This window comes from Orycteropus afer, unplaced genomic scaffold (genome assembly GCF_000298275.1).
Source record: "Orycteropus afer afer isolate SDZICR_OR568_19922 unplaced genomic scaffold, OryAfe1.0 scaffold00057, whole genome shotgun sequence".
Lineage (NCBI taxonomy): Eukaryota > Metazoa > Chordata > Mammalia > Tubulidentata > Orycteropodidae > Orycteropus > Orycteropus afer.
Window position 1 is genome coordinate 13360411 of NW_006921644.1, and position 25759 is coordinate 13386169.

At 50.3% G+C, this 25759-nt stretch overlaps 2 protein-coding genes and 1 pseudogene across 2 annotated transcripts; 1 reads left to right on the forward strand and 2 right to left on the reverse strand.

Annotated features, from left to right (window-relative positions):
* The first annotated feature begins 495 nt into the window (after positions 1-495).
* On the forward strand, positions 496-18757 carry GAS8 (growth arrest specific 8). The gene is made up of 10 exons (XM_007939187.2): positions 496-576; positions 11868-12065; positions 12577-12783; positions 14023-14077; positions 14441-14646; positions 15128-15295; positions 15452-15538; positions 16134-16343; positions 17539-17604; positions 18608-18757. Exons 1-10 carry the CDS (start codon positions 562-564, stop codon positions 18755-18757), a joined length of 1362 nt encoding a protein of 453 aa, XP_007937378.1. The 5' UTR covers positions 496-561.
* Positions 18758-19087: 330 nt separating this feature from the next.
* LOC103195589 (5-hydroxyisourate hydrolase-like) lies at positions 19088-20432 on the reverse strand. The gene is made up of 3 exons (XM_007939188.1): positions 20302-20432; positions 19579-19714; positions 19088-19177 (listed from the first exon to the last, which is right to left on the reverse strand). The coding sequence occupies exons 1-3, from the start codon at positions 20430-20432 to the stop codon at positions 19088-19090; spliced, it is 357 nt and encodes a 118-aa protein (XP_007937379.1).
* Positions 20433-22428: 1996 nt separating this feature from the next.
* LOC122149878 lies at positions 22429-24986 on the reverse strand (annotated as a pseudogene).
* Positions 24987-25759: the final 773 nt, after the last annotated feature.

Genomic DNA, 25759 nt, shown 5'->3' on the forward strand with positions numbered 1-25759 from the left:
CACTGGTGTCGTTCTGTGATCCTCGCCACACAGCCCTATTCCCTAAATCCCGGGAAGAGGTTTTTGGAGGTTTTCCGTAGTAGTCACCAGGCTTGTAACATGGTAGTGTTCGACCACATGGTTTCAGGTCTTCCATTTTGAATCCAAGTAAGCTTTGTATCCAAAGATAAATTTTATGCAAAGACAGAGAGGCCTAACATACCAAGGAGTGAATGGCTTTGGGATGGGTTGCCCCTCCTTTGCTTTCAGTGGGAGAAAATACCTCTTCTGAAAAGGAACCCTTCCCCTCGTGCTTCTGCAAAAGAGCCAGTGGGGACCATTAAGGGTGGAAACCTGATGTGTGCTCCAGGGCCCTCCTGTTGGGACAGAGGTGCCAGTGAGGTCTTCTTTCTCCCAGAAGTACTCCCAGGAGGGTCTTGGAGCCGGTCAACAAATGGGAGCCCTTAGATGGTCTATTTTCTTATCCCTCCATCTCCTCTTTAACTGCAGGCGCCTAAAAAAAAAGGAAAGAAGGGCAAAGCCAAAGGCACCCCGATTGTTGATGGGGTTGCTCCAGAGGACATGAGCAAGGAGCAGGTGAGAGGGAAGCCCAGCCACTTCACTTCAGGCCAGCCAGCCAGCCTCCCTGACAGCCCCCCTTTCAGTTTGTCCTCTCTCTGTTTTCCCTCTGGCTTGCCCTCCCCTCCCTCATCTGCCCTCACCACCCTGTACTTCTCTCCAAACCAGAATGTGCTTCCTGCCTCCATCCTTCCAGTCAATGCTGAATCTCTCAGGTACAGTACAGCCACATTAGAGAACATTTGTAGGTTGGTGGAGTTCGGAAAGAGATATATTTCTGATGTAACAGTTCTATTTTTAATATTTATATCTCTGTGATGGTTAATGTTGTGTGTCAACTTGCTGGGCCATGATTCACAGTGGTTTGGCAATTATGGTATGGTCATCTCCCACGATGTTGTTGTTAGGTGATGTAGAGTCATTTCCGACCCTATGTACAGCAGAACAAAACAGTACCCGGTCCTGTGCCAGTTCCATGATTCCTGCTATATACCTGAGCTCATCGTTGTAGCCACTGTCAATCCACATCTTGTTGAGAGCCTTCCCCTCTTTCACTGACCTTCCACTTTACCAAGCATGACATCCTTCTCTAGGGAATGGTCTCTTTATATAACATGACCAAAGTAGGTGAGACAAAGTCTGGCTATTCTTGCTTCCAAGGAGCATGCCGGCTGCACTTCTTCCAGGACAGATTTGTTAGTTCTTTTAGCAGTCCATGGTATTTTCAGCATACTTCACCAGCACCACAACTCAGAAACACTGACTCTTCTTTGGTCTTCCTTATTCATTGTCTAGCTCTCACATGCGTATGAGGTGATTAAAAATACCATGGCTTGTGTCATGCACATCTTAGTCCTCAAGGAGACATCTTTGCTCTTCAGCACTTGAAAGAGATCTTTTGCAGCCGATTTGCCCAGTGCTGTACATCGTGTGATATCTTTGACTGCTGCTTCCACTGGCATTGATTGTAGAACCAAGTAATAGGAAGTCCTTAACAACTTTAATCTTTTCTCTGTTTATCGTGATGCTGCTTATTGGCCCGGTTGTGAGGATTTTTGTTTTTATATTGTGGTGTAATCCATACTGCAGACTGTAGTCTTCAGTCTTCATCAGTAAGTGCTTCAAGTCATCCTCACTCTCAGCAGGCAAAGTTGTGTTGTCAGCGTATCACAGGTTGTTAACGATTCTTCCTCCAATCCTGATGCCACATTCTTCTTCATACAGTCCAGCTTCTTGGATTATTTGCTCAATGTAGAGATTGAGTGTGGATACAACCCTGACACACTCCCTTCTTGATTTTAAACCATGCAGTGTCGCCTTGTTCTGTTCGAACATCAGCCTCTTGGTATCTGTACAGGTTCCTCATGAGTACAGTGAAGCGTTCTAGAATTCCCATTTTTCTCAGTGTTACCCACTATTTGTTGTGATCCACACAATCAAACGCTTTTGCATAGTCAATAAAATGTAAGTAAACATCTTTCTGGTATTCTTTGCTTTCAGCTAAGATCCTTCTAACATCAGCGATGATATCCCTCGTTTCATGTCCTCTTCTGAATCCAGCTTGCATTTCTGGAATGTACTGCTACAACCATTTTTGAATTATCTTCATCAAGATTTTATTTGCATGTGATATTAATGATATTGTTTGATAATTTCCACATTCTGTGGGATCACATTTCTTTGGAATGGGTACAAATATGGATCTCTTCCGGTCAGGTGGTCAGGTAGTTGTCTTCTAAATCTCCTGGCATAGCTGAGTGAGTGCCTCCAGCATGGCATCTGTTTGTTGAAACATCTCAAGGGGTATCCCGTCAATTCCTGGAGCCTTGTTTTTCGCCACTTCCTTCAGTGCAGCTTTGACTTCTTCCTTCAGTACCATTGGTTTTTGATCATATGCCACCTCCTGAAGTGGATGAACATTGACCAGTTCTCTTTGGTACAGTGACTCTGTGTATTCCTTCCATCTTCTTTTGATGTTTCCTGTGTTGTTCAGTATTTTGCCCATAGAATCTTTCAATATCGCAATTCGAGGCTTAATTTTTTTCTTAATTTCTTTCAGCTTGAGAAATGCCAAGCATGTTCTTTCCTTTTGGTTTTCTAACTTCATGTCTTTTCACATTTCGTTATAGTAATTGACTTTGTCTTCTCGAGCTGTCCTTTGAAATCTTCTGTTCAGCTCTTTTATCTTGTCATTTCTTCCATTTGCTTTGTTGTTGTTGTTGTTATTTGCCATCGAGTCGGCCCCGACTCATAGCGACCCCTCCTTGGGTTTCCAAGGCAGTATCACTACGGAAGTAGGAATGCCCAACCTTCCTTCCGAGGAGTGGCTGGTGGGTTTGAACTGCCAGCCTTTTGGTTAGCAGTCAAGTGCCTCAGGCACTATGCTACCAGAGCTCCTTCCATTTGCTTTAGCCACTGTTTATTCAAGGGCAAGTTTCAGAGGCTCTTCTGACATCCATTTTGATCTTCATTCCTGTCTTTTTAATGACCTTTTGCGTTCTTCACGTCTGATGTTCTTGATGTCACCCCACAGCTCTTCTCCCATGATAAGATCTGATATGATGTAAGCACATGCACAGTGAGATCTGCTCTAAGCAGCCAGTCAGACGAAAGGGGATTTCCTTGGGGATGTGGCCTGCCTCTGGTGTCTCTGTGGATGTTCTGCAAAGCTCTCTGGGTTTTTGCTCAATCTGGATGCTTCATCTGGCTCATCATTATCTGACCTTCAGTTCTCTGAACTTGAGCCAGTGGTCTGCCATATTGTCTGGGATCTCGGGCTTGGTTAACCTCTGCAGCTGGTGAGCCAGCAGCTTTCCATCTGACCCACCGATTTTGAGTTTGTCATCCCCTGTGGCTCTGTGAGTCAGGAGAGGCCTCCAGCCTGATGTCTGACCACAGATTTGGGACTTGCCATCCTCTATAACCATGTGGGACGCTTCCTTGAGGTGAATCTACCTATATATCTACATATGTAAGCTTTACTGGTTTTGCTTCTCTAAAGAATCCAGCCTAAGCCAGGCTCCGTTAAGTCTATCCTTGGATGCACCTGACTTTTACAGAACTGTTACCACAGCACACATACACAGCCTTCTCCTTTGTTTTATTCACTGTAAACACTAAATAGGAAGTGGACTTAAGCCACTTACTGAAAATGGCTTACTGAAAAGAACATGGCTTTCTGAAAATCATGTCACCTCCACCTGATGACTCAAGTCGTCGTTTGACGAGAGTTCCAACAAGGAGGGGCCAGTTGGCTGCCTCTGCTGTTGCTTGTGTGTGTGTGTTTTGGGGAGAGGATCTTTCTTTAAACTCTGGCTTCCTTGTGGGAATTACTTTGTCATTTGTCCATTTTGTTAGTATTAAGAGCTGGATAATTGCATAATTACAGATACCTGATAACTATACAAGGGGCAAAACCTTGAAAGCCAAGGAGGTACCCCCTGGCATCAGTGCTTTGCTCCAGCAGAGCCAGGGGTGTCTGACATAGGAGCCAAGAGAGGCAGTGTTGGCTTGGTGCTCATGGTTGTGAGCCTTGTTTTCCTTTTATAGTTTTAAGATAAATGAAAACACAGGAAACTGAGAGTGGCCTTAGAGCTGAAGTGGCAGGGCTGCAGAGACCTTGGGGTCATGGTGAAGAAAAGTTTTATTTTATGTGTCATTTGAGAATACGGTGATGGGTCGGATGTTTTGAGAAGGTCACCTGGATGCTGGGTGAGGAATAGACTGAATAGTTTACATGCTGTGCTAGGATGACTTTTATATGGCCTTCGTAGCCATGGTCTTCTAACACCCACCAAATAATTGGGTGGGATTATGCAAGTAAGGTGCTTGTGGCCCACCAAGGGGATTGACAGCTTGTTCATAATGCAGATAAGGTGCACGGTACCCTTGCGGGGATGGGTCCATGTAAAAGAAGGTGTATGAAACTCTAATGAGAGGAGTGATTAGTTTTGACATCCTGCTAGGCTTAAAAGAGCCAATCCCAGAGCAGAGGGGCACTTATTACCACCAAGAAGAGATGGGAGTGGAGCTTGTCCTTTGGCCCCAGGGTCCCTGCACTGAGAACCTCTTTCAGCCTGGAGACAGAGAGCTATAACATGGAAGACAGAGGGAGACAGTGGTGCAGCAGTAGCAAGAAGGTTAGCAGTGTGAGACAACAGGAGGCAGGAGACCAATGTGAGATGGCGGTGGTGGGACTTGCAGACCCACAGGGTTGTTAACGCTTTCCTGAGAGGGCCCCAAGCAGGGTCCAGCAGCAGAGGGCAGGAAGAAGCTGATCCTGATCAAGAACTGGATTCTGAGTTGTTACTGTTACTTCTGAGTATGGTCTGTGAGTTCTGTGTGCTTATTGCAAAAAATTATCAAACCAAACAGAGGAGGAGAGAGGGATGGCTGGTGTCAGAATTGGTAAGAAGGTCGGAGAGAGGACATATGTCTGACCTCTGCTTCATAGCAGTCAGCCTTGGGCTGGTGCTGATGGTGATTCTCTCTCCTCCTTGTGAAGTTAGGAAAGGTCACATGCCTCTGTCACGCCATTTTTAGATTGCATCACCCAGTGGTGAGTGGCTTCCTGTCCAGTTTACTCTACAGACTTTAGACAGGACAGGGTAGCCCCTCAGGCAGGGATGCACCTTATATTCTTGGTGGCCCCAGAAACCCCCAGGGGCTAGGCAGCAGTGTGGGGGTGACCTGGAGCTTGGGTATACAGAGAGGTAGGTAGAGTGCTAACTGTGGGAGCAGACTCCAGTATGAGGGGCTTCTGTAGCATTTGAAACAGCCTGACAACCAACAGTTACCAGGTAGGAGAGGGGTAATGTCTGTCCTGGGTCAGATCGTCATAGAGGTCTGCCTCGTTGCTATCCGAATCCCCCAGGTAGGTTGTTAGCTGTGAGTGCACCCTCCATTCAAGACTCCTACGTACCAACACACAGCAGCCTCAGTACCATCTGGAAGTGGGGGGCAGACTGGCTCTAACTGATCCTCAGTGACGTCTGTCCTTTTGGACAAGAATTAACAGTCAACAAATCAACGAATCCCTGAGGGTCTCAGGGAAGGCCAATAGAGTGTTTATTATGGGAGCAGAGTCCATGCACAGGCTTTCTGTAGCAGTTCACGGTAGGCTTGCAGGTGACAGTGTCTGGTTGGGGGAGTTGCTGGCATACTCCAAAAGGACCCCTAGGGAGGTCTTCCTTGTTATCAGAACCCCCCCCCCCAAGTATGTTGGCTATGGGGATAGCCTTTACTCACGATGCCCCCTTCTCAGCACTGAGTGAAAGGTGAGCAGACAGACCAGAACTTACTCCCCAAGATGTCCATCCTGTTGGCTAGAGCTGTGGGGTGCACAGGGAGGTAGATACAGTGTTGACCATGAGAACAGACTCTACTGTATAGTCCTTCTATAGCAGTTCACAGCGGGCTGGCAGGTGACATTGTCTGGGTGAGGGAGGTGATGGCATTCCAAATGGACTCCCAGGAAGGTCTCCCTTGTCCATTTTAGGGCAGAACCTTGGGGTACTTTAGGGACAGGGGGGTATAGTGGGTAGGGAAGCAGGCTCTTTTTCTGGGGCCACATGCCCAGTTCACAGCAGCTGGTGGTCCATGTGAAATGGTGGGAGAAGCCATTCTCCTGCTGTGTGTGACTTGCTGATTTGTTGGATGTTGATTCTTGTTTTTCTTATTGTATTTGTGGGGAAGGGTCAGAACAGTGGTCTGTTTCTGCTGCCATCTTCCCAGAATTCCCTTCTTTTATATATGTAATTTAAAAAAATTGTGATTTGGGTGAATGTTTACTGAGAAAATTAGTTTTCCATTCAACAATTCATACACATTTTGTTTTGTGACATTGATTGGAGTCATCACAGTGTGACAGCACTCTTCTCACTTCCTCCCTGTGTTTACCATTTCCACTTGTCCTTCTCTCCTGTCCTTTCCTGCCTTCTGAATTTTATCCCTGGGCAGCTGGTGCCCTTTTGATCTCATATGGTTGAGTGTCCTAATGAGTTTGTACCTCTTGAGTATTACTGTTGACTTTTTGGGGCTGTTTATTGTTTGGCTCTAAGTTGAGCCACGGGGATGAGTTCAGTTCCTGACTTGAGGGTGTCTCTTAAAGACCATAGTCTCAAGGGTCCCACCAATCTCTGTCAGACGTGACCATTTTTATTATTTTGAGTTTTAGTCCACATTTTTCTCTCACTCTGTCTGGGACCTCTTGTTGTGATCCCTTTCAGAGTCGTCACCAGTGATAGGCACGTACCATCTAGTTCTTCTGGCCTCAGGGTCATGCAGGTAGGGGTTCACGTGGTCTTTTAGTCCTTTGGACTATTTCCTTTGTCTTGGATTTTCTATACTCTTCTTTGTTCCAGATAGGGAGAGACCGGTATTTGTACTTCAGACAGCTGCTTATAAGCTTGTAAGACCCTAGTTGTTACTCACCAAACTAGGATGTAGAACATTGTCTCTGTGGACTTTATTATGCAGTCGACCTTAGTGTCCCCAAGACTGTGGCCTTTCTTCTTTGTTGTTGTGTATAATTTTTAATTTTTTTTGTGTGGTTAACATGAAGATAACATCTTATATTTATAACAAACTAGAACATGAAGATAACATCTTCTTATATTTATAACAAACTAGTTTATGTTGATACCAATTTAAATTCAGTAACATAAACACTCTCTCTATATATTCCACTCCTCCCAACTGATGTTTTTATCACTGATTACTTATTTATTCCTCAGATACCCTGTAATTTAAATTTAAACTTATTTTCTTATTTCTTACGTACTATTTTTGTATTCTCTTTTTTATGTTTTTGTAGTTATAAAGCCTGAAGGACGTACTAGTTGTATTTTGGTCTTGCATTTTGTTGTTGTTGTTTAACATGATAGCTTTAAGGGTGGCTGTACCTTTATTTAATGTGATGTTATGAACATATTCACATGCTGCTGCACCATTTTCATCACTGCTCACCTCTCAAACTGTGGCGGCTTCCTGGTTGCTGTGATGCTGCACGGTATGCCACCAGTATTTTTAATTCCAGCAGGGCCACCCATGTGGATAGGTTTTAGCAGAGCTTCCAGACTAAGACAGACCAGGAAGAAGGATGTGGTTAGGTCCACTTCTGGGGGGATAAAATTTGGCCACTGAAAACCTTATGGATAGCAGGGAAATATTGTTTAATGTCATGCTAAAGATGAGCCCCAGAGGTTGGAAGGCACTCAAAACACAACTGGGAAGAGCTGCCTCCTCAAAGTAGAGTCTACCTTAATGACATGGATGCAGTAAAGCTTTCTGGACCTTCATTTGCTGATAAGACATGACCCAAAATGAAAACAAACAGCTGCAAACATCCATTAATAATCGGAATATGGAATGTGCAGAGTATGAATCTAGGAAAATTGGAAGTTGTCAGAAATGAAATGGAACACATAAAGATTGTTATCCTAGGCATTAGTGAGCTTAAATCGACATTGGCTGTATTGAATCAGACAGTCATTTGGTCAGTTATGCCAGCAACAACAAATTAAAGAGGAATGGTGCCAAGATCTATCCTTAAGTACAGTGCTGCCAATGATAGGATAATATCCATATGCTTACAAGGAAGACCAGTTAATATGACTATTATTCAAATTTATGCACCAACCATTAAAGCCAAAGATGAAGAAATAGAAGATTTTTTCTAACTTACGCAGTCTGAAATTGACCAAACATGCAACCAAAATGTACTGATAATTGTGATTGGAACGTGAAAACTGGAAACAAGGAAGAAGCATCAGTAGTTGGAAAATATGGCCTTGGTGATAGAAATGATGACAGAGATCGCATAATAGAATTTTGCATAACTAACAACTTATTTATTGCAAATACCTTTTTTAAACAACATAAACGGTGACTATACATGTGGACTTTGCCAGGTCGAATATACAGGAATCAAATCAACTACATCTGTGGAAAGAAGTGGTGGAGAAGCTCAAAATCATCAGTCAGAATAAGGCCAGCGGCCGACTGTGGATCAGACCATCAGTTGCTCATGTGCAAATGTAAGTTGAAACTGAAGAAAATTAAAACAAGTTCATGAGACCAAAATATGACCTTGACTATATCTCACCTGAATTTAGAGACTATCTGAAAAAAAAGATTTGATGCATTGAACACCAGTGACCAAAGACTAGGTGAGTTGTGCAATGACATCAAGAACATCATACATGAAGAAAGGAAAACGTCATTAAAAAGACAGGAAAGGAGGAAAAAATGGATGTCAGAAGAGACTCTGGAACTTACTCTTGACAGGGGAGTAGCTAGAGTGAATGAAAGATATGATGAAGTAAAAAATCTGAATAGAAGGTTTCAAAGGGCTGCTCGAGAAGACAGAGTAAAGTATTCGAATGAAATGTACCTAGCGAACCAACTGAAAGATCCGTATTTGTGTCCATTCCAAAGGAAGGTGACCCAACCGAAAGCAGAAATTATCCAACCATATTATTAATACCACACACAATTAAAATTTTCCTGAAGATAATTAAAAGATGGTTGTGACAGTACGTTGACAGGGAACTGCCAGAAATTCAAGCCAGATTCAGAAGAGGATGTGGAACGATGGATATCATTACTGATGTCAGATAGATCTTGGCTGAAAGCAAAGAATACCAGAAAAATGTTTACTTGTGTTGTATTGACTATGCAAACTATGTATTGAATGTGTGGATCATACAAATTATGGATAACACTGCGAAGAATAGGAATTCCAAAACACTTAATTGTGCTCATGAGGAACCTTTATATAGACTAAGAGTCAGTCATTCTAATAGAACAAGAGGATACTGCATGGTTTAAAATCAGGAAAGGGTGCATCAGGGTTGTATCTTTTCACCATATTTATTCAGTCTGTATGTGGAGCAAATATCAGAGAAGCTGGATTATATGAAGAAAAACAGCATTAGGATGGGAGGAAGACTCATTAACAACCTGCAATATGCAGATGACACAACCTTGCTTGCTGAAAATCAAGAAGACTTGAAGCACTTACTGATGAAGATCAAAAACTACAGCCAGCAGTATGATTGCACCTCAACATAAAACCAGTGAAAAAAAAACAAACCCTAAAATCCATTACTGTTGAGTCAATTCCAACTCATAGCAACCTCCACTGGGTTTCCAAGGCTGTCAGTCTTTATGGAAATAGATGGCCTCATCTCATCCTGTAGAGCAGCTGGTGGGTTTGAGCTGCTGACCTTCTGTTTAGCAGCCAAATGCCTTACCCACTATGCCACCAGAGCTCCTTACACTTCAAAATAAAGAAAAGAAAACTTCTCACAACTGGACCAATAAGCAACATCTTGATAAATAGAGAAAACATTGAAGTTGTCAAGAATTTCATTTTACTTGGATCTACTGTCAACATCCATGGAAGCAGCAGTCTAGAAATCAAAGGAGGTATTGCTCTTGGTAAAGCTGCTGCAAAAGACCTCTTTCTAGTGTTTAAGAGCAAAGGTGTCACTTTGAAGACTGAGGTACACCTGACCCAAGCCATGGTATTTTCAACTGCTTCATATGCATGTGGGAGCTGGACAGTGAATAAGGAAGACCTCAGAGCAGTTGATGCTTTTGAATTGTGTTATTGAAGAATACTGAAGGTACCATGGAAGAAGGAACGAATCTGCCTTGAGGAAGAACAGCCAGAATGTTCTTTAGAGGCAGGAATGGCCAGACTTCGTCTCTCAGACTTTGGTCATGTTGTCAGAAGGGTCCAGTCCCTGAAGAAGAATATCATGCTGGGTAGACGGCCAGGGAAGAAAGGGAAGACCCTCATCGCGACGGACTGACCCAGCAGTTGCAGTCATGGGCCCAGGCATAGTGAGGACTGTGAGGATGGCACAGGACCGGGCGCCGTTTTGTTCTGTTGGACATGTCGGGTCACTGTGAGTCAGAGCCGGTGCAATGGCACCTGAAAACAACGAGTCACAGCTGACTTGTTGGCACCTGGTAACACCACCATTCTAATCTGTGGGTCTCTTTAGAGCCATGTGTTTCTTCTGGTTGGTGGATGCTAGTTTCCGCATCGTTTCTTCATATTTAATGAGTTTATCTCATTGTGTGTGTGTGATAAGCGTAGCTTGCATCGTTGAGCAGAAAACGCTTCTGTTTCTTTGGAGAGATTTCATTAGTATAAAATTCCAGGAATGAACGAAAGGATATAATTGGTTTAGATTGTTGGCCAGATATAAGACAGTTCTGCCATTTACAGTGAACCCTGTGCCCGGGGACTTCCAGCATTTGATGTCAGTGTTCTTACTTTTAGCTTTTACTTACTGTTGGGTGAAAGCGGCCCCACCGTCCTCCCTCGGTCTTTGGTTGCCGCAGACCAGCACAGCCACTGGGCTCGGCACTTAATTTCGAAGGTGACTTCGGGTGAATAGGGAGTCGGCGATTTGGCTAACAGATTACGAACAACTCAAAGGCTGAGTGTATCTGAGAGCGTTTATTGCCTTTAGCTACATGTTTTTATAGTATAACCAGTTCTTCTTTTGATCTTAATTTCACAAGCACAGGTTTACGCAGAAGCACAGAAAGTAAAGTACCTGATCAAAAACAATAAGTTTACAAGTTCCCATTACATCACAATTCTAAGTACTACAACAATGATCATAGTTATTGTTTTGGCTTTTTATCGTATACCCTGAGACTTCTCATTACGTCAGGATCCTTTTCTAGTCACTAAGCAAACTCTTTTTCTGTCCTTTGGAAATATTTACTTTTGAAATTGCATTGTATCTTTTTACTAATGCTGTGAGCTGCTTTTTTAAACTTGCCTTTTGTTCATTAGTTAATAAACACCAAGGGTTTCTCATATTTTTGTACAGTCACTGGAGATGTTGTGGTGGTCCTTGGTTTTTTCCAGCATGAGTTCACTTTGTTCCAAATCATTGAAAAAATCCCCTTCGGACAAATATGTCTGCGCCATCTTTAATATTGCTTGCAGTACTGGAGGTAAATGTTCTTCTGGAAAATTTCCAGAGGGTTCTTTTGTGTCCAAATTACTCTTAGGTAAGTTCTTACGTTCTCCCTGCTCCATGAATTTTTCATTATAACTAGAAACAATCATTCCCATTAAAATTACCAAGATCATTAAAGGACAAAAACAAAAAATAGAGAGAGCACACTTGACCCCAGAAAGCCTGCTGTTTCCTTGAAACAATCGCTTCAGGCCGGTGACTATGTCACGCGGACCCCACTGGGGCTGTCGTGGCATTTGGTGTTACTTTGCTGTGGTGGACCCCCCACACACACCTCCACGGCCCCCTCTGCCACTCCAGGTGGAGGAGCACATCAGCCGCATCCGAGAGGAGCTGGACCGGGAGCGTGAGGAGCGCAACTACTTCCAGCTGGAGCGGGACAAGATTCACACGTTTTGGGAGATCACGCGGCGGCAGCTGGAGGAGAAGAAAGCTGAGTTGCGCAACAAGGATCGCGAGATGGAGGAGGCGGAGGAGCGGCACCAAGTGGAGATCAAGGTGGGTGCCCCGCCGCAGAGGAGCTGGGCCTGCAGTGTGTGAGGGGGTCTTCCTCCTTGCAGCCTCTCTTGGTGTCCTTTATGCTGGGAGCCTGGAGATGTTAGAATGAGGCTGAGGGGGAGAAGCGTCACGAAGCATCGTCCCTCTGTTGGCAGGAGAGGCCCCTGTAGGTCCTGAGCTTTTGCAACCCAGCTCTGTGCCTCGCCTGCCAGCCTCAGTGTCCTCCAATGTGCTACATTTGTGCTATAGGCCAGAGTGTACAGGTGTGTACCTGTGTGCAGGTGTGTTCAGGTGTGTATGGGTGTGTGCAGGTATACAAGTATATGAAGGTGTGTGCAAGTGAGTGCAGAGGTGCGCAGAGGTTACAGGCTAGTAGGATTATGCAGGTGTGTACATGTGTGCAGCCGTATTAAGGTATGTTCAGGTTTACGTGTTTATGAAGGTGAGTGCTGAGATGTGTGAGGGGGTGCAGGTGTGTGCACGTGTGCAGATGGTGCTCCCCTGCCCACAGGTGTACAAGCAGAAGGTAAAGCACCTGCTGTACGAGCACCAGAACAACCTGACGGAGATGAAGGCGGAGGGCACTGTGGTCATGAAGCTGGCGCAGAAGGAGCACCGCACGCAGGAGGGCGCGCTGCGCAAGGATATGCGCGCACTGAAGGTGGAGCTCAAGGAGCAGGAGCTGGCCAGCGAGGTGGTGGTGAAGAGCCTGCGGCTGGTAGGTGCGGCTCAGCTCGGAGCACATGTCCGAGTGTGAGAACTCCCACTTCTCTTAAGATGCTGCACAGCCGGACAACCCCATCTGGGGGCCAGAAGCAGAATTCTGTCTGACCTGAGCACTAATGTGACTTCCTGGTAGGAAGGCCTGCTCAGGCATCTTCCTCTCTTACATGCTCTGGGAACTAACATGGCCACGTCTAGGACGTGCAGTGGCTGGGCCTGAGCCTGTCCTGCCTGTGGGCACAGAATGGGCAGAGCTGACAGTAGCTGTGTGTGGGGGAGGAGAGGGGGAGACAGCAGGGAAAGTGCAAGACAGATCAGTGGTCATGTGCATACCTGGTCAGGAGGGGTGAGTGTTGTAGGAACAAGGGAGGTCAGGGTTGCCCTGTAGAGAAGGTGGGGTGGACCAGGCTGGGGGACTGGCCCAGAGGCTGGAACATGCTGGTGTTAGAGGTGGGAGGGGGCTAGGGAGAGGCCATGGGGAGGGCTGGGCCTCCCTGCAATGAGCTGGCTATCCTTGGGGGGGTTTGGGTAGAGGAGAAACACATCGGACACTGGTTTTCAAGGGTTCCTCTGGCTGCTGGGCTTGGAAGCAGCTCCGAGTCTGGAAGAACTCAGTAACGCTTCAGACTGTGCAGTTCAGCTTGGGCACCACAGCACGGGCCCCAGGGAGTGGTCCGTCTTCCTGATGGACCCGTGGGCCGCCTGGCCTGAGGCCTGGACCTGCTGCCACATGGTCAGAATGCGCATCTGGGTGCAACACTGCTCTAGAAAACCATTGAAGTCTTTTATAAGAGTTCTTTAAAAGCACCAAACAGCTCTGGTGGTATAGTGCCTAAGGCATTTGACTGTTAACCAGAGGTTGGCGGTTCAAACCCACCAGACATTCATTCAGCAGAAGAAAGACTGGACAATCTACTTCTGTAAAGATTTACCACCTTGGAAACCCAAAGGGGGTTGCTCTGAGTCAGAATTGACTCCGGTAGGGAGTTTGGTGTTTTGGTTTTATAAGCACCAGCTGAGGCATGCTGGCAGGAGCTCAGGATGCCTCAGCCAAAGCTAACACGGAGTTACCAAGGCCACATCCGCATGTCTGTGATGGCCCAGCATACCCCACCCCTGAAGTGGCACTGGGCTCACTGAGCTCAATTTTTTAACCAGAAAGGCCTGGGGTTGGCCCAGAGGGCTGTGCCTTCTGGGACTGGCTGTCTGTAACGTTGTGCCCCCTTCTTTGCAGAAACATGCCGAGGAGATCACTAAGATGCGCAGTGACTTTGAGAGACAAGTTCGAGGTTGGTTCTGCATGTACATCAGGCCCCTGTGTTAGGGTGCTGGAGACCCCATATCCACCTGAAAACAGACCCATTGACAGATGGGCCAGGTCAGGAAAGCCAGAGTTCTGGGTAGGTGGGCTTGGCTCACCTCAGACTCGGCAATGGGTGGCACCTCCTCAGGTTCACCAGCAGCACCCTTTCAGGTCTGTCCTCTGGCTCCTGGCCTGAGAGCCAGGACTCTGTCAGGCTTGCTGACAGCACCCAAGGATCTGGTCGGTGGCCACACAGGCCTCGTTAGTGGCAGCAGGGGGGGTCCTGGTACTGTTTCCAGGGTCCACAGGGCTTCCTCTGCTAATCTGCTATGAGCATACCGACTTTCAGAAATCGAGGTCAAGTACGATAAAAAGATGAAGATGTTGAGGGACGAGATGGACCTGCGGAGAAAGACGGAGATCCACGAGGTGGAGGAGAGGAAGAGTGGGCAGATCCACACACTGATGCAGCGACATGAGGAGGCCTTCACTGACATCAAGAACTACTACAATGACATCACCCTCAACAACCTGGCCCTTATCAACTCGCTCAAGGTGTGCCCAGCCAGCCCCCCATAGGAGCGTCTCGTGGTGTCCTCGACTAGCCTGAGTTTGAAAATGTCATAGGTGACAGTTACATCTGTGATTATTATCAATCAGGATACTGCTGACTGGGATGCCAAAGTCATAAAATAATACTCATTTTGATATGGAAGTGCCTAGGCAGGCCACCCTAGGGGCCACAGCCAGCAGCCATGCTATGTCCATGTCCAGAGGCACTGGTGGCCTGATGCCGGACATGCCATTGGTCACTCTGGAGCTGTCACAGTGGGCTGCTCAGCATAGAGAGTGGCTCTTGCAGAACACTGAGCAAAATATAGTCTGTCAGCTTACATGGGAGCTGTACTCCGGGAAAATTCTGAATAATTAAAACCATGCTGTAAGTGCTGGGCTGGATCAAACACAGTGGATCTAGGCCCTCGGAGCACAGGGGCTGGGCCCACTGATGGCACAACCCCCTGGCTTCTGCCCACAGGAGCAGATGGAGGACATGCGGAAGAAGGAGGACCACCTGGAGAAGGAGATGGCAGAGGTGACCATGCAGAACAAGCGCCTGGCAGACCCGCTGCAGCGGGCACGCGAAGACATGAGTGACATGCAGAGGAAGCTCACATACTACGAGCGCGACAAGCAGATCTTGATGGTGGGCATTCGCCCCGTGGGAGGTGGGCTGGGCACATGCTGGCGGGAGGCTGGGTTGCCAGGCTCAGCTACTTCACCTTTGAGCTGGTTGTTTCCAGTGATGATTTCGGGCCTCGTTCATGGTCTCCTGAATGGTAATTCCTGCCCCCTCTCCCAGTGCACAAAAGCTCGTCTGAAAGTCACTGAGAAGGAGTTAAAAGACCTGCAATGGGAGCATGAGGTGTTGGAGCAGCGGTTTGTGAAGGTGGGGGTCGCAGGTGGGCGTGAGGGGTCCATGAGGGGGGCCAGCCTTGGTGGAGCCTCTCCCTATGCCCCGGCCCCTGTGATGGCTCTGGGTGTGGACACTGGGATTGGGCTTTGTGGTAGAGCTCATGCAGCTTTTAGGAGATGGGGGTTACTTCTGCTTCCAGGGGCTCCCCTTGGCCCCTCCCAGTGAGCTGCTTCTGAGGGTCCTGCTGGGGGAGTCAGCCAAGTTCACAGATGGCAGTTAGGAGATTCTGATTCTGGAAGGAATCAGTCCACATGTTCATGATGGTAGCCTCTGGGAATGAAATGTCTGACTCTTTGCACCTCCACAAAAAAGTTTCCATTTTATATAATAAAAATAATAAAAAAATATAATAAATAGAAGAGTTACGAGACGGGGTCACTGTGGAGCTGTTAACAGTGGGTTGCCCAGCAGCCCACTGTGACAACTCACAGTTGTGCTTCCTCTTGGCGTCCTGAAGCTGCAGTTTGAGGGGCTTCTAGAACCTGGGATGGGAGGGAATGGCTTCTCCAAGGCCCCCACCTTGCAGGCAGTGTGGCCGCCTCCAGGCTCCTCCCTCTGCCACCCGCAGGTGCAGCAGGAGCGGGACCAGCTCTACCAGAAGTTCACGGCAGCCATCCAGGAGGTGCAGCAGAAGACAGGCTTCAGAAACCTGGTCCTGGAGCGGAAGCTGCAGGCTCTGAGTGCCGTTGTGGAGCAGAAAGAGGCACAGCTTAACGAGGTGTTGGCCTCCTCCAACCTGGACCCTGCAGCCCTGACCATTGTGTCCCGAAAGCTTGAGGTGGGTCCCTGCTATCCTGCAGCACTTCCCACACACCACACAGAAAGCTCAGCAGTTTTACCAGATTACAAGGCAGTGATAGTGTTACAGAACACTGTTCTAAAAAGAGCAAGAGTGAGTGTTAAAACGAGAGGCTTGTCTGGATTTGCAATGAAACCAAAAAGGTTAAAGTGGTCCAGGTGGCAGGATGTTACAGACCCAGGCAGGGTAAAGGGCAGACAGGAACCGAAGGCCGGGCGAGTCCAGAGGGTCCGGCCCATGCCTGTGTTACCCATGTCTCTGTAGGGTCTTTGGCCTTGTTTGTTCCTAGGTTTTTGGTTTTTTAAGGTTTCCTACATGCAAACATTTTTTGAGGAGGAATCATGTACACTTGATTTACAAATTAAATAAAGTATTACCAGGTGGTGAAGAGCCCACAGCCTCTGCCCTTGTGTCCCTCTCAGGGGGTTTTGTGTCACCTGGGAGACTGTGTAGGACACAGCGCTTTTGGTGTCCCCCATTTGGTTTCTTCCCAATCTGTATTCTTTCAGAAGGCCTGCTTGAGTGGCCTTGTACCAACCTCTGTTTTTTGTTTGAAAGACACTCCAAGAAGATGGCTATTGGGCACAGGCTTCTCATCACCCATGGCTTTTAACATACATAAGGTTTTAATTTTTATTCATGCAAAGTGACCCATCTCCTCTTGGTCATTTTTTCCTTCTCCAGAGAGCAGCTAAATATTGACCTCCAGTTTTCCTAGGTTTTTATTTTTTAAATTCCCTATGGCTTTTGGTTTCAGGCAGCTTTCCTTTCTTGTGTTGTTACACTGTTTCCAGGAGGGGTACTGGGCACCTTGTGGTGGGCTGAGCTGTGCTGGACCAAGAATTCCTGTGGGGTGGCCAGAAGGGGCTGCCACTGAGGCAGGACAGCACCTGGGCAGGGTGGGTGATGGGGACCCCTCAGGGTGGTGACAGACCTGTCCCTTAGGCCTGCAGACTCAGACTTAGTGAGTCAGCAGAGTGCTTATAAGTAGCAAAGACTATTTTTTTCTGCTTTATTTAGAAATTGGAGTAGGTCATAAACTCACATAGTTCAAACATGTAACCAAGTGTGCAAATGTCATCTGGTACAGTGTCTCCACCCCTCCCCACGAGTGTCCACCCTTGCTGTGTCTAAGCGTGGACACTGGTCAGCCTCCCATCTGCTCTCCCCTCAGGATGTCCTGGAATCGAAAAACAGCACCATCAAGGACCTTCAGTATGAGCTGGCCCGAGTCTGCAAGGTACGCCCCCCCCCGCCCTTCAGGGTCCCTGGGGTGAAGCCCTTGTGAGAGTGATGAGGGCAGCCTGTCCCGTCCTTCCCAGGGATGGAATCACCCCTCCCACACTCCTTCCCAGGGATGGAATCACTGTCCACAGAGCACCCCGCCCCCCGGGGTCTGAGACACCATCACCCCTCCTGCCCTACCTGTGCAGCCTGAGTCATCCTCTAAACTCCCCCATCTTTCTGGGTCTGTGTCTGCCTTTGTGGGGTCAGGGACTGGGATGGTGTGGGTGCAGAGGAGGGGCCTGGCCAGCACACTCGAGGGGAGACATGGCTCCCCAAAAACCTCTCTCCCAGGCATGTGCCCTTGGCTCTGAGGGAGCCTAGCAAGTATTCTTGGATGTCTTATCGCACCCAGAGCTCTGGGCTTTCCAGAAGCCGCCACTGCCCCTTCCTGATGCCCCTATACCCTGCCCTCCCTTAACACTGTGTATGGCCGCGTGGGCTCAGTTAGCAGAGACAGTGTGGATGGAGCCTTCCTGGGCAGTGGACTCCCTTGTGGGTGTGATGGAGCCCTGTGCCCCTTTCCCACCAAAATCATACCAGCACAGACCCCCGTCGGGGTTTCCAGGTAGAACCCCAATGCAGGTGCCTCCACTTGTCACCTGTTCCTTGCACCTGAGAGGTCCGGGCATGGCCCCTGGTGCCCCCAGAGCCCTCAGGTCTCTGCCCAGAAGAGTAACCACTCGGCTGCCCTCCACCTTGCCCGTCATACTCTCCACTAGTCTGCTTTTGGGGCTCAGGGTAGGGCGATTCACAGGAATCCCCAGAGAGTGGGACATCTTGCCACGTCCTGGCTTGTGGGGCCCCAGCCACTGGCCTTCATTGGCTCATGACCAGAGCTCCTGTGCTCGGCTTTTTTAAACCTCCATGAAGGCCTTGCTCATGCACAGGCCCCTACCCCACCACACCGGCAGGCCGGGTCTGTGTGAAGACCGGCCCCAGCACTGCCCTTCCTGCAGGCGCACAGTGACCTCCTGCGGACCTATGAGGCAAAGCTCCTGGCCTTTGGGATCCCCCTGGACAACGTGGGCTTCAGGCCCCTGGAGACAGCCATCATCGGACAGACGCTGGGCCAGGGTCCTGCTGGGCTGGTGGCCACCCCCACGTAGCCATCCAGGGCCCTGTGTGTTCAGCCCCCCCACCAAGGAGGGTGGGTTCTTGTTTTTTACATTTGTATTGTCGGCAAATGAAAGTTTTCCCTTGGTCTGTGCGTCCCCTTGCCTGGCCTTTGTGGAGAAGCAGCACAGGGCCCTCCCAGCCTTAGCCGCCACTGCCCCTTCCTGATGCCCCTATACCCTGCCCTCCCTTAACACATCACACCAATGGGAAGGGCAGCTGGAGGTGCACATGTGACTTTATTGACACCTGCTGAAACCTGGGGCTGGGGGGAAGGCAGGCAGCCTGGAGCCTTCCACAGGAAGTGCGGGACCCACTCTGCTCTAGCTCCCACGGTAGGTGGTGTAGGACCATGGACTCAGGAGCAGGGGCACGTGGAACCTCTGCGTCTCATTGGTGACAGTGAAGACCACCTGAGAGGAAGTAGAGACCCTGATGGAGTGAGGCCCAGCATGACCCCAAAGCCCAGGAGAACTGGGAGAAATGGGTCCCCTGGGCTCGATGACTCCAAAGACGATTTGTGAAAGGTTGTTGCTTTGAGGGAGGCTCCCAGATGACAACCTTGTTTGAAGAAGGCTGAGTCACACTGGCCGGGCCCCTCCAAAGCCTGACCCAGGGGCAGGCCCAGCACAGGTGTGTCTTCATAAAACCTAATGAGGCCCTGGGTCTATGAAGACCTTCTCGGAGCTCCGAGCGGGTGACTGTCCATCCCCACATTCAGGAGAGTGGGGGATGGCAGTCGTCTGCCTGTTGTGTGGATGTGCTGGCTGGCCAGGCCACGGTGGGTCAGGGTCAGCCTGCCCGCCTCCCTTACCTCCACGTAGGGGTAGAAGCTCTCCTGCCCCCTTTTCTTCCAGTAGCCCTCGGTGTCAAAGAAAAGCTTGTAGGTGCCCCCCTTCATCTGGCCTGGCTCCAGGAGTCCAGGGCAGCGGCCGTCTGCATCAGTATAGCTGTGGACAAAGGAGACTGGATGAGGAGCCCCTGCTTGGCTCTTCCTGGGGTCTGTGCCCCCCACCCCTGGCCCTCATGCTGACTCAGCTGCAGATGGCCACAGGCCTGGAATCCTAGGGGCCCTCCGCACCACCACTGTGCCTCCTGTGTTAAAATTCAGAGAAGCAAGGAAAGGACACGATCTGCTCCGTTAGCAATAATCACGTATGTAGCATCTCTTTTTCCACAGTTCTCTGTGTGAAAGAATGTTTACACACTTTAACATAAACTGTACCGTTCGTACTGTTTTATAACCTGTGTCTTTCATTGCAGATATGTGTGGCTTCCTAGATGGCTGTTTCCAAAGCCTGAGCATTTGTGCCTGAGTGACCCCTTGTCAGGGCTCTGAGGGCACACTCAGCTCCGTGCCCTGCCGAGTACCCTGGTTCTACACTCTGGGGGCACCACAGTCATGCATGGGGTGGGAATGGGCTTTGTGGGCTCACCCCCTTAACTAACCCTGCCCAACTGTGGGCTTGGGTCCCAGTGGGCATGGTTGTCAGGGACGTATAGAGACCTCTGTGCCCACCCCCCCAGTAGCTCCTACCTTTTTTTCAGCTCCATCCACTGCTGGCTGTGGCCCTCCAGCCTGGACAGACGGAGGCAGAGGCCCCGGGCTGGCAGCCCTGAGGCAGTGTCCAGCACGTGTGTGGTCAGTGGACTGCTCGGGGACTCCATGCGGAAACCCTGGGCCAGAGAGGGTGGCAGGTTGTCAGAATCCTGTCCCTGTGCCTCCACTGACCTGATGAGTCAATAGTCCCCAGGGCAGAGTCCTCTGCAAACTGTCAGCAGCCCCGTGGGTGGGCAGACAACAAGAATGACTGGTGGTGTCTAACCCCTACTAGGCCTGACCTGAAGGAGCTCTGGTGGCATAGCGTCTCAGGCATCTGACTGCTCACCAGAAGGCTGGCGGTTCAAACCCACCAGCCACTCTAAAGAAGGAGAGTTGGGCAATCTACTTCTGTAGTGATACCGCCTGGGAAACCCAAGGAGGGGTTGCTGTGAGTGCATTTGACCCGATGGCGCATGACGACAACAACAGGCCTGACCTGCCCACCCCCACAGAGCCCCCACTCCTCAACTGCACCAGCGTCCCCTTGCTGTCCCAGTCTGCTCGTTCCTTCACGGATCACCTGGCCTGGCCCTGGCCCTCCCCAGACGTCACGAGTGCAGTGGGTCGAGGGGACAGGCGCCCCCAGCACCTGGACCTGGCTTCTCACCTCTCCGGCGCCCAGCTGCTGTTGGACCCGCTGCAGCCGCAGGGCAGCCACCAAGCTCATGGCCGAGGCCTGGGCTCGTCCACCCGCCCGGCCACTGACCAATGGGTGGGGCCGGCAGGCCCCTCCCCGAGCCCGACCTCCACCCCACCTGGCCCCTCAGGGCGCCGGCGCCCAGGCCGAGTGGCGTACCCACCTCCGCCGGCCGCGGAGCCGCCTTCCCTCAGAAGTGAAGTCGCCAAACCGGCGGGGCTGCGTGGGCCCTCCCTCTGCCCGCCTCCGCCCACCTCCGCTCCACGACCCCGCCCACAGCCCTGCCCCGTGGGCCCGCCCCTTGTCTCCGGTCCCCCCGCCCCCAACCCGTGCCGCCCTGCCCACAGTCGTGCCTTGATCCCGTCCCGACCCCGCCCCTATCCTGCCTCCCGCACCGCCCAGACCGCCGGGCACAACCCTGCCCCTGCCCCGCCTCCCGCGCTCTCTCTGGGGCGCTCAGTGGAGCACTGGATGCTGCTTCCGGCGACGCAGCGCCGGGCCGGGGGCACGCGTGAGTCGGCTCCTTCCGGGAGCCCCAAAGCTAGTAGTTTTTTTCCCCTGGGCTCAGGGTTTTGATCGGAAACCCTGCAGGCCAGGGTTTGGAGTCTGACAGACCACGTGACCTGTCTCAGTTTCCTCATCTGTAAAATGGTTTGTCCGCGGGACAAGGCTTAACTTTCTTAACTGTTCTCTTGTTCTCCCTCCCTCGAGAACTACTGACAAGGGGGAAAAAAAAGTGGTCATCGGGTCAGCTCTGCTCCTGGCGACTCCGCGTGTCGAGAGAGCCGCGCCATCCTGTTGTCAGTGGCTCTTGTTAAGAGCTAGATCAGGCATTTCCTCCAGAGCAGCTATGGTTGGACTTGAACCGCCAGGGTTTTGTATAGCAGCTAGGCTCACTGTTCGCTCCACCCGTGGGCTCCTAGACGTGAGTCGTCACTACGTGTGTGTTGAATGGATGGCATTGTAAATAAAAAGACATCGATGGACAGACAGAAAGCAGACAAGAGACAGCACCAGCTGGGAGTAGCCTGGGTCCCTCGGTTCCCAGCCTGTTCCCTCAGGAGACTCAGCGGCACCGTGAACCTTCTGTCCTCTGACCCAGTTAACTTACCTGGAGGTTCCCACAGTAAGACACACAGCTTGTCCCTGCGCTGTGGAGCTGGGCATACTAGTTCCTCTTTACCAGCTGGAACCAGAGTAGCTTCTGGCCAAGGGCAGAGCCCTTTCCTCTCCCCCCACCCAGCAGCACTCAGCCCTTGGCCCAGGGTGGCACCCAGGCTCTGCTCTGGTGTCTGTTGGCCAGAGACACGGCTAACCCACTCTGCAAAGGGCGCACTGGCCAGTGGTATGAAAAGCCTCTGTTCTGATGGGCACCAGGTTGAGCACTCTGAATCACAAGGACCAACGTACAGCGATTTCGGGTGCTAGGGATGCACAGAACCCTGTGAACTTATCCGCTCACGGACTGTGATGACCACCCTGGCTTTGGAACTTAGGCCCAGACCTTGCCAGTCTGTTGCTTGAACCGTCAGGGTGTACATGGGTGTGCTCTGTGAACCAAGCACACAGGATGCTTGTGCTGAGGTTATTGGCGGAGGTTTGGCCAGTGGTCTGTGGCTGCAGGTATACCCTGGGCCCCCCAGTTACGAGGTTCATTGTCAGGGGCTGGGGAGGCTGCAGGCGCTCACACTCCCACCTCAGCTAACCACTCACCACCCACCACGCCCCAGGGAGGCAAATTCAGACATCTCCAAACAGGGGTGTCTGCCTGGGTTGCGATCTGACTGGTACATCCCAGTCCCACCTCCAGACCGGCTTGGGGGTGGTCCTGGGACCCCGGAGCTCTTACAGAGTCACAGGGGCTTAGAGAGGGTTTCTCTGTTTTCAGCGAGGGTGCTGTCTGATTCTGCGGGAGGCGGAACTGACTGGTTTTCCTGTTAAGTGGAGTCGTGTGTATCGCATTTCTGATTTACTCCAGTAACACGTTAGTGCTCGTGATGCCCAGTGCTCGCTGTCAGCCTAGGGCTCCAGGTCAGCCGGACAGCAGCTACTGGACTCGGGCTGATGGGTCGGCGTCTTCTGATTATTGGACAGTGTGTGTGCTGATTGGTCAGTGCCTGTTCTGATTGGTTAGTGCCTGTTCTGATTGGTCAGTGTCTGTTCTGATTGGTTGGTTGTCTGTTCTGATTGGCTGGTGGCTGTGCCTTCCCGGCAGGGACAAGTATATATTCTGACCACACCACCCTCTGGGTCCATCCGCCCCAGACCTCGCGGTTGAGCCCAGAGGCCAGCACACTATGATTCCCGTGTCCTGGCTGATGGTGAACATGTTGTCATGAGGCAAGGAGGGGTCTTGGCTGAGGATGGAATAGACGATGGCTGCATTGTAGGTGTTCAGGTCATCGTCGGCGTCGGTGGCTGTGACCTGCACCACGGAGGTTCCTGCAAGGACAGGGGGAGCTATGATCGTCACAGCAGCCAGTAGGGTGATGCAAGTTAGTGTGTCACTCTGCAATGGAATGTGTTCCCTGTTGGTCTGCTAACTACAAAGATGGGTTATAAAGCTGCTTTAGCGAGTGGTAGAACTTCTAGGTCAAGTAATAAATCACTACAGCAATCTCCACATTATTATTATTATTTTTAAAGCAACTTTAAAGCATCTTTAGACACAGCTGTCACTATGGAGGACCGTCTACCCCATTAAAAGACTTTACAGGCTGGGGACCCTATTGGGACTTGGGGGTGATTGATGGAGATTCATACCTCGTCTTTTACTGTCCCATCACCACCAACAACCCCCACCACCACCGGAAGCTCACAGTGAGGAGGGAGGGGGGGGTGGATAGTGCACCTGTTTACCAGAACCAAGTGTCTCTACCGAGGAGGCCTGAAACCACCTTGTGTGGGTCAGTCAGAGGCAGTTGGTGCTGGTGAGGTACAGGGGGGTAGAAAAGAGGGTGAACACATCAGAACAGCTAGTGGCCGGCCAGCAAGTGTTGGGGGCCCACATTCCTCAGTGATTATTGGGTAATTCAGTCATGGGAAAGAAAGCAACCATCAGAATGTCATTTTCCTATGAAATGCCTCATAATTTCCAGTGCTGTTTTATTTTCAGCCACAGAGAACTGGGACCTCAGTGTCTGCCCCCAAACTGTCATATAGGGGGTGCAGGGATCTTGGGAATTCGGGGACACCAACAGGAGCTTCTTGGAGAAACCATCCATCTACAGCTGCTGGGAGAACTGTCAGCAACCAGGTTTGCAAGCACAAGACCCTTCCTGACCTTCCCACCAGAGCAGGATGGCCCCCGAACTGAGAGCAGGAACCAGAGTCTTGCTTCTGGGAGTGTGAAGTGGGAATATGAAGGCATGGAAGCTGAAGCCCCAGGGTGCAATGGCCCTGAAGGTGAAGAAGGGAGTAGGAGGGCATGAGGAAGGCCAGTTATGGAGATGCACAGATCACAGGCACACAGAACACACATGGTCCGTGTGCAGGCCCGTGGTCCAGATCTCCTAGGACCCCAGAGAACCCATTTACTTTTGTCCTGTTTGCCCATCTGTGCGGGACCCTGTCTGCCTGATGGCTCTCCCACCAGCACTTACCTGAGCAAGCCTGGAAGGGTCTCTGTTATTTAACCCAGGGCTGTCTCCCAACCTCAAAGCTGAGATGGTCGCCTGGAGGGTGGCTCAAGCACTGCCTGTCCTTAGAGCCCAGGGTGTTGATTCTTAATAAGACTTTCTCTGGTGTTTATGCTTTACCCTCCCAGAATCTTTGTATTTCCCTGATTTTACCATCTGTGTAACTAGCCCCTGTCACTGGAGTAACCTGCATGGGCTCCTTCCATCACGGACCCTTCAAAGACCTCCTGGGTGAACATGGGCTTGTTGTCGTTCTTATCCACCACTCTGATCACAATCTCCACTGGATCCTCAATGACATTCCCATCTGAAGATGTGGCATGGAGGATGAGTTGTGAAAGCATGATGGGGGCGTGGGGGGTAGTGATCAGCCTTGCTGGGGCTCGGGGGACATTTGGCAACTCAGTCAGCCCTGGTGGGGACCCTTTATCATGCACTCTGCTGCCAGGGGGGCCAGGAGAGATTCCCTTCCTACCGTCTCTGGTCCCAGAGCCACCAGAGGTGCTAAGAAGGCCCTGCTTCTCCACTATGGGAAAATCCATTCCAGGGCCCCTGTGTGTCTTTCTCCCCATCCTCCCCCTTTCCCACATAAGGCACTTCAGCCACACTTGCTTGGCTCCCAGCCTTCCTTGCAGCTGGGAGAGACTGCATGACCCCATTCCCAAGGAAGGTCCAGGAGAGCTCATGTCCACAATTTCTGCTGCAGTGACTCCTCCTCCTCAGAGTCCCACTCCTTTCCCTGCTGCAGCCTATCTTTCCCCCATTTCCCCCCCACCCGATGTCCTTTTCCTTTCTCCCAGACCCCTTTACCACCCCCTCAAGTGTGGATTTTGGAACTGGTGATGGATTTGCTTTGAGTATGTCCAGGGGAGGAACTGGTCTTTGCATGAGAACAGTTCAGTAGAGTCAAGCCCACATCTTGGCCTAACTGTCGGTGACAACAACCAACGGGAAGTGACCGCATGTTCCAAGTACTCCACATGCATTAACTCATGTGGTCCTAGGAGAAAACAGGCTCAGTGCAGACAAGGCCCACAGTGGGTCTGTGACCACATCTACTTGGCTCTGCAGCCTACACCCAACATGGGGACATTGTCTAGCATGTTCTTCATCCTGC

Coding starts and splice junctions, on each gene's coding strand:
- GAS8 (XM_007939187.2), top strand. Junction 12,784..14,022: donor TGGTGAAGAGCCTGCGGCTG/GTAGGTGCGGCT, acceptor CCTTCTTTGCAG/AAACATGCCGAGGAGATCAC. Junction 15,539..16,133: donor TGGAGCAGCGGTTTGTGAAG/GTGGGGGTCGCA, acceptor TGCCACCCGCAG/GTGCAGCAGGAGCGGGACCA.
- LOC103195589 (XM_007939188.1), bottom strand. CDS start 20,432: ATGGAGTCCCCGAGCAGTCCACTGACCACACACGTGCTGGACACTGCC. Junction 19,715..20,301: donor TGGATGGAGCTGAAAAAAAG/GTAGGAGCTACT, acceptor CTTTGTCCACAG/CTATACTGATGCAGACGGCC. Junction 19,178..19,578: donor GCTTCTACCCCTACGTGGAG/GTAAGGGAGGCG, acceptor ACTTCCTCTCAG/GTGGTCTTCACTGTCACCAA.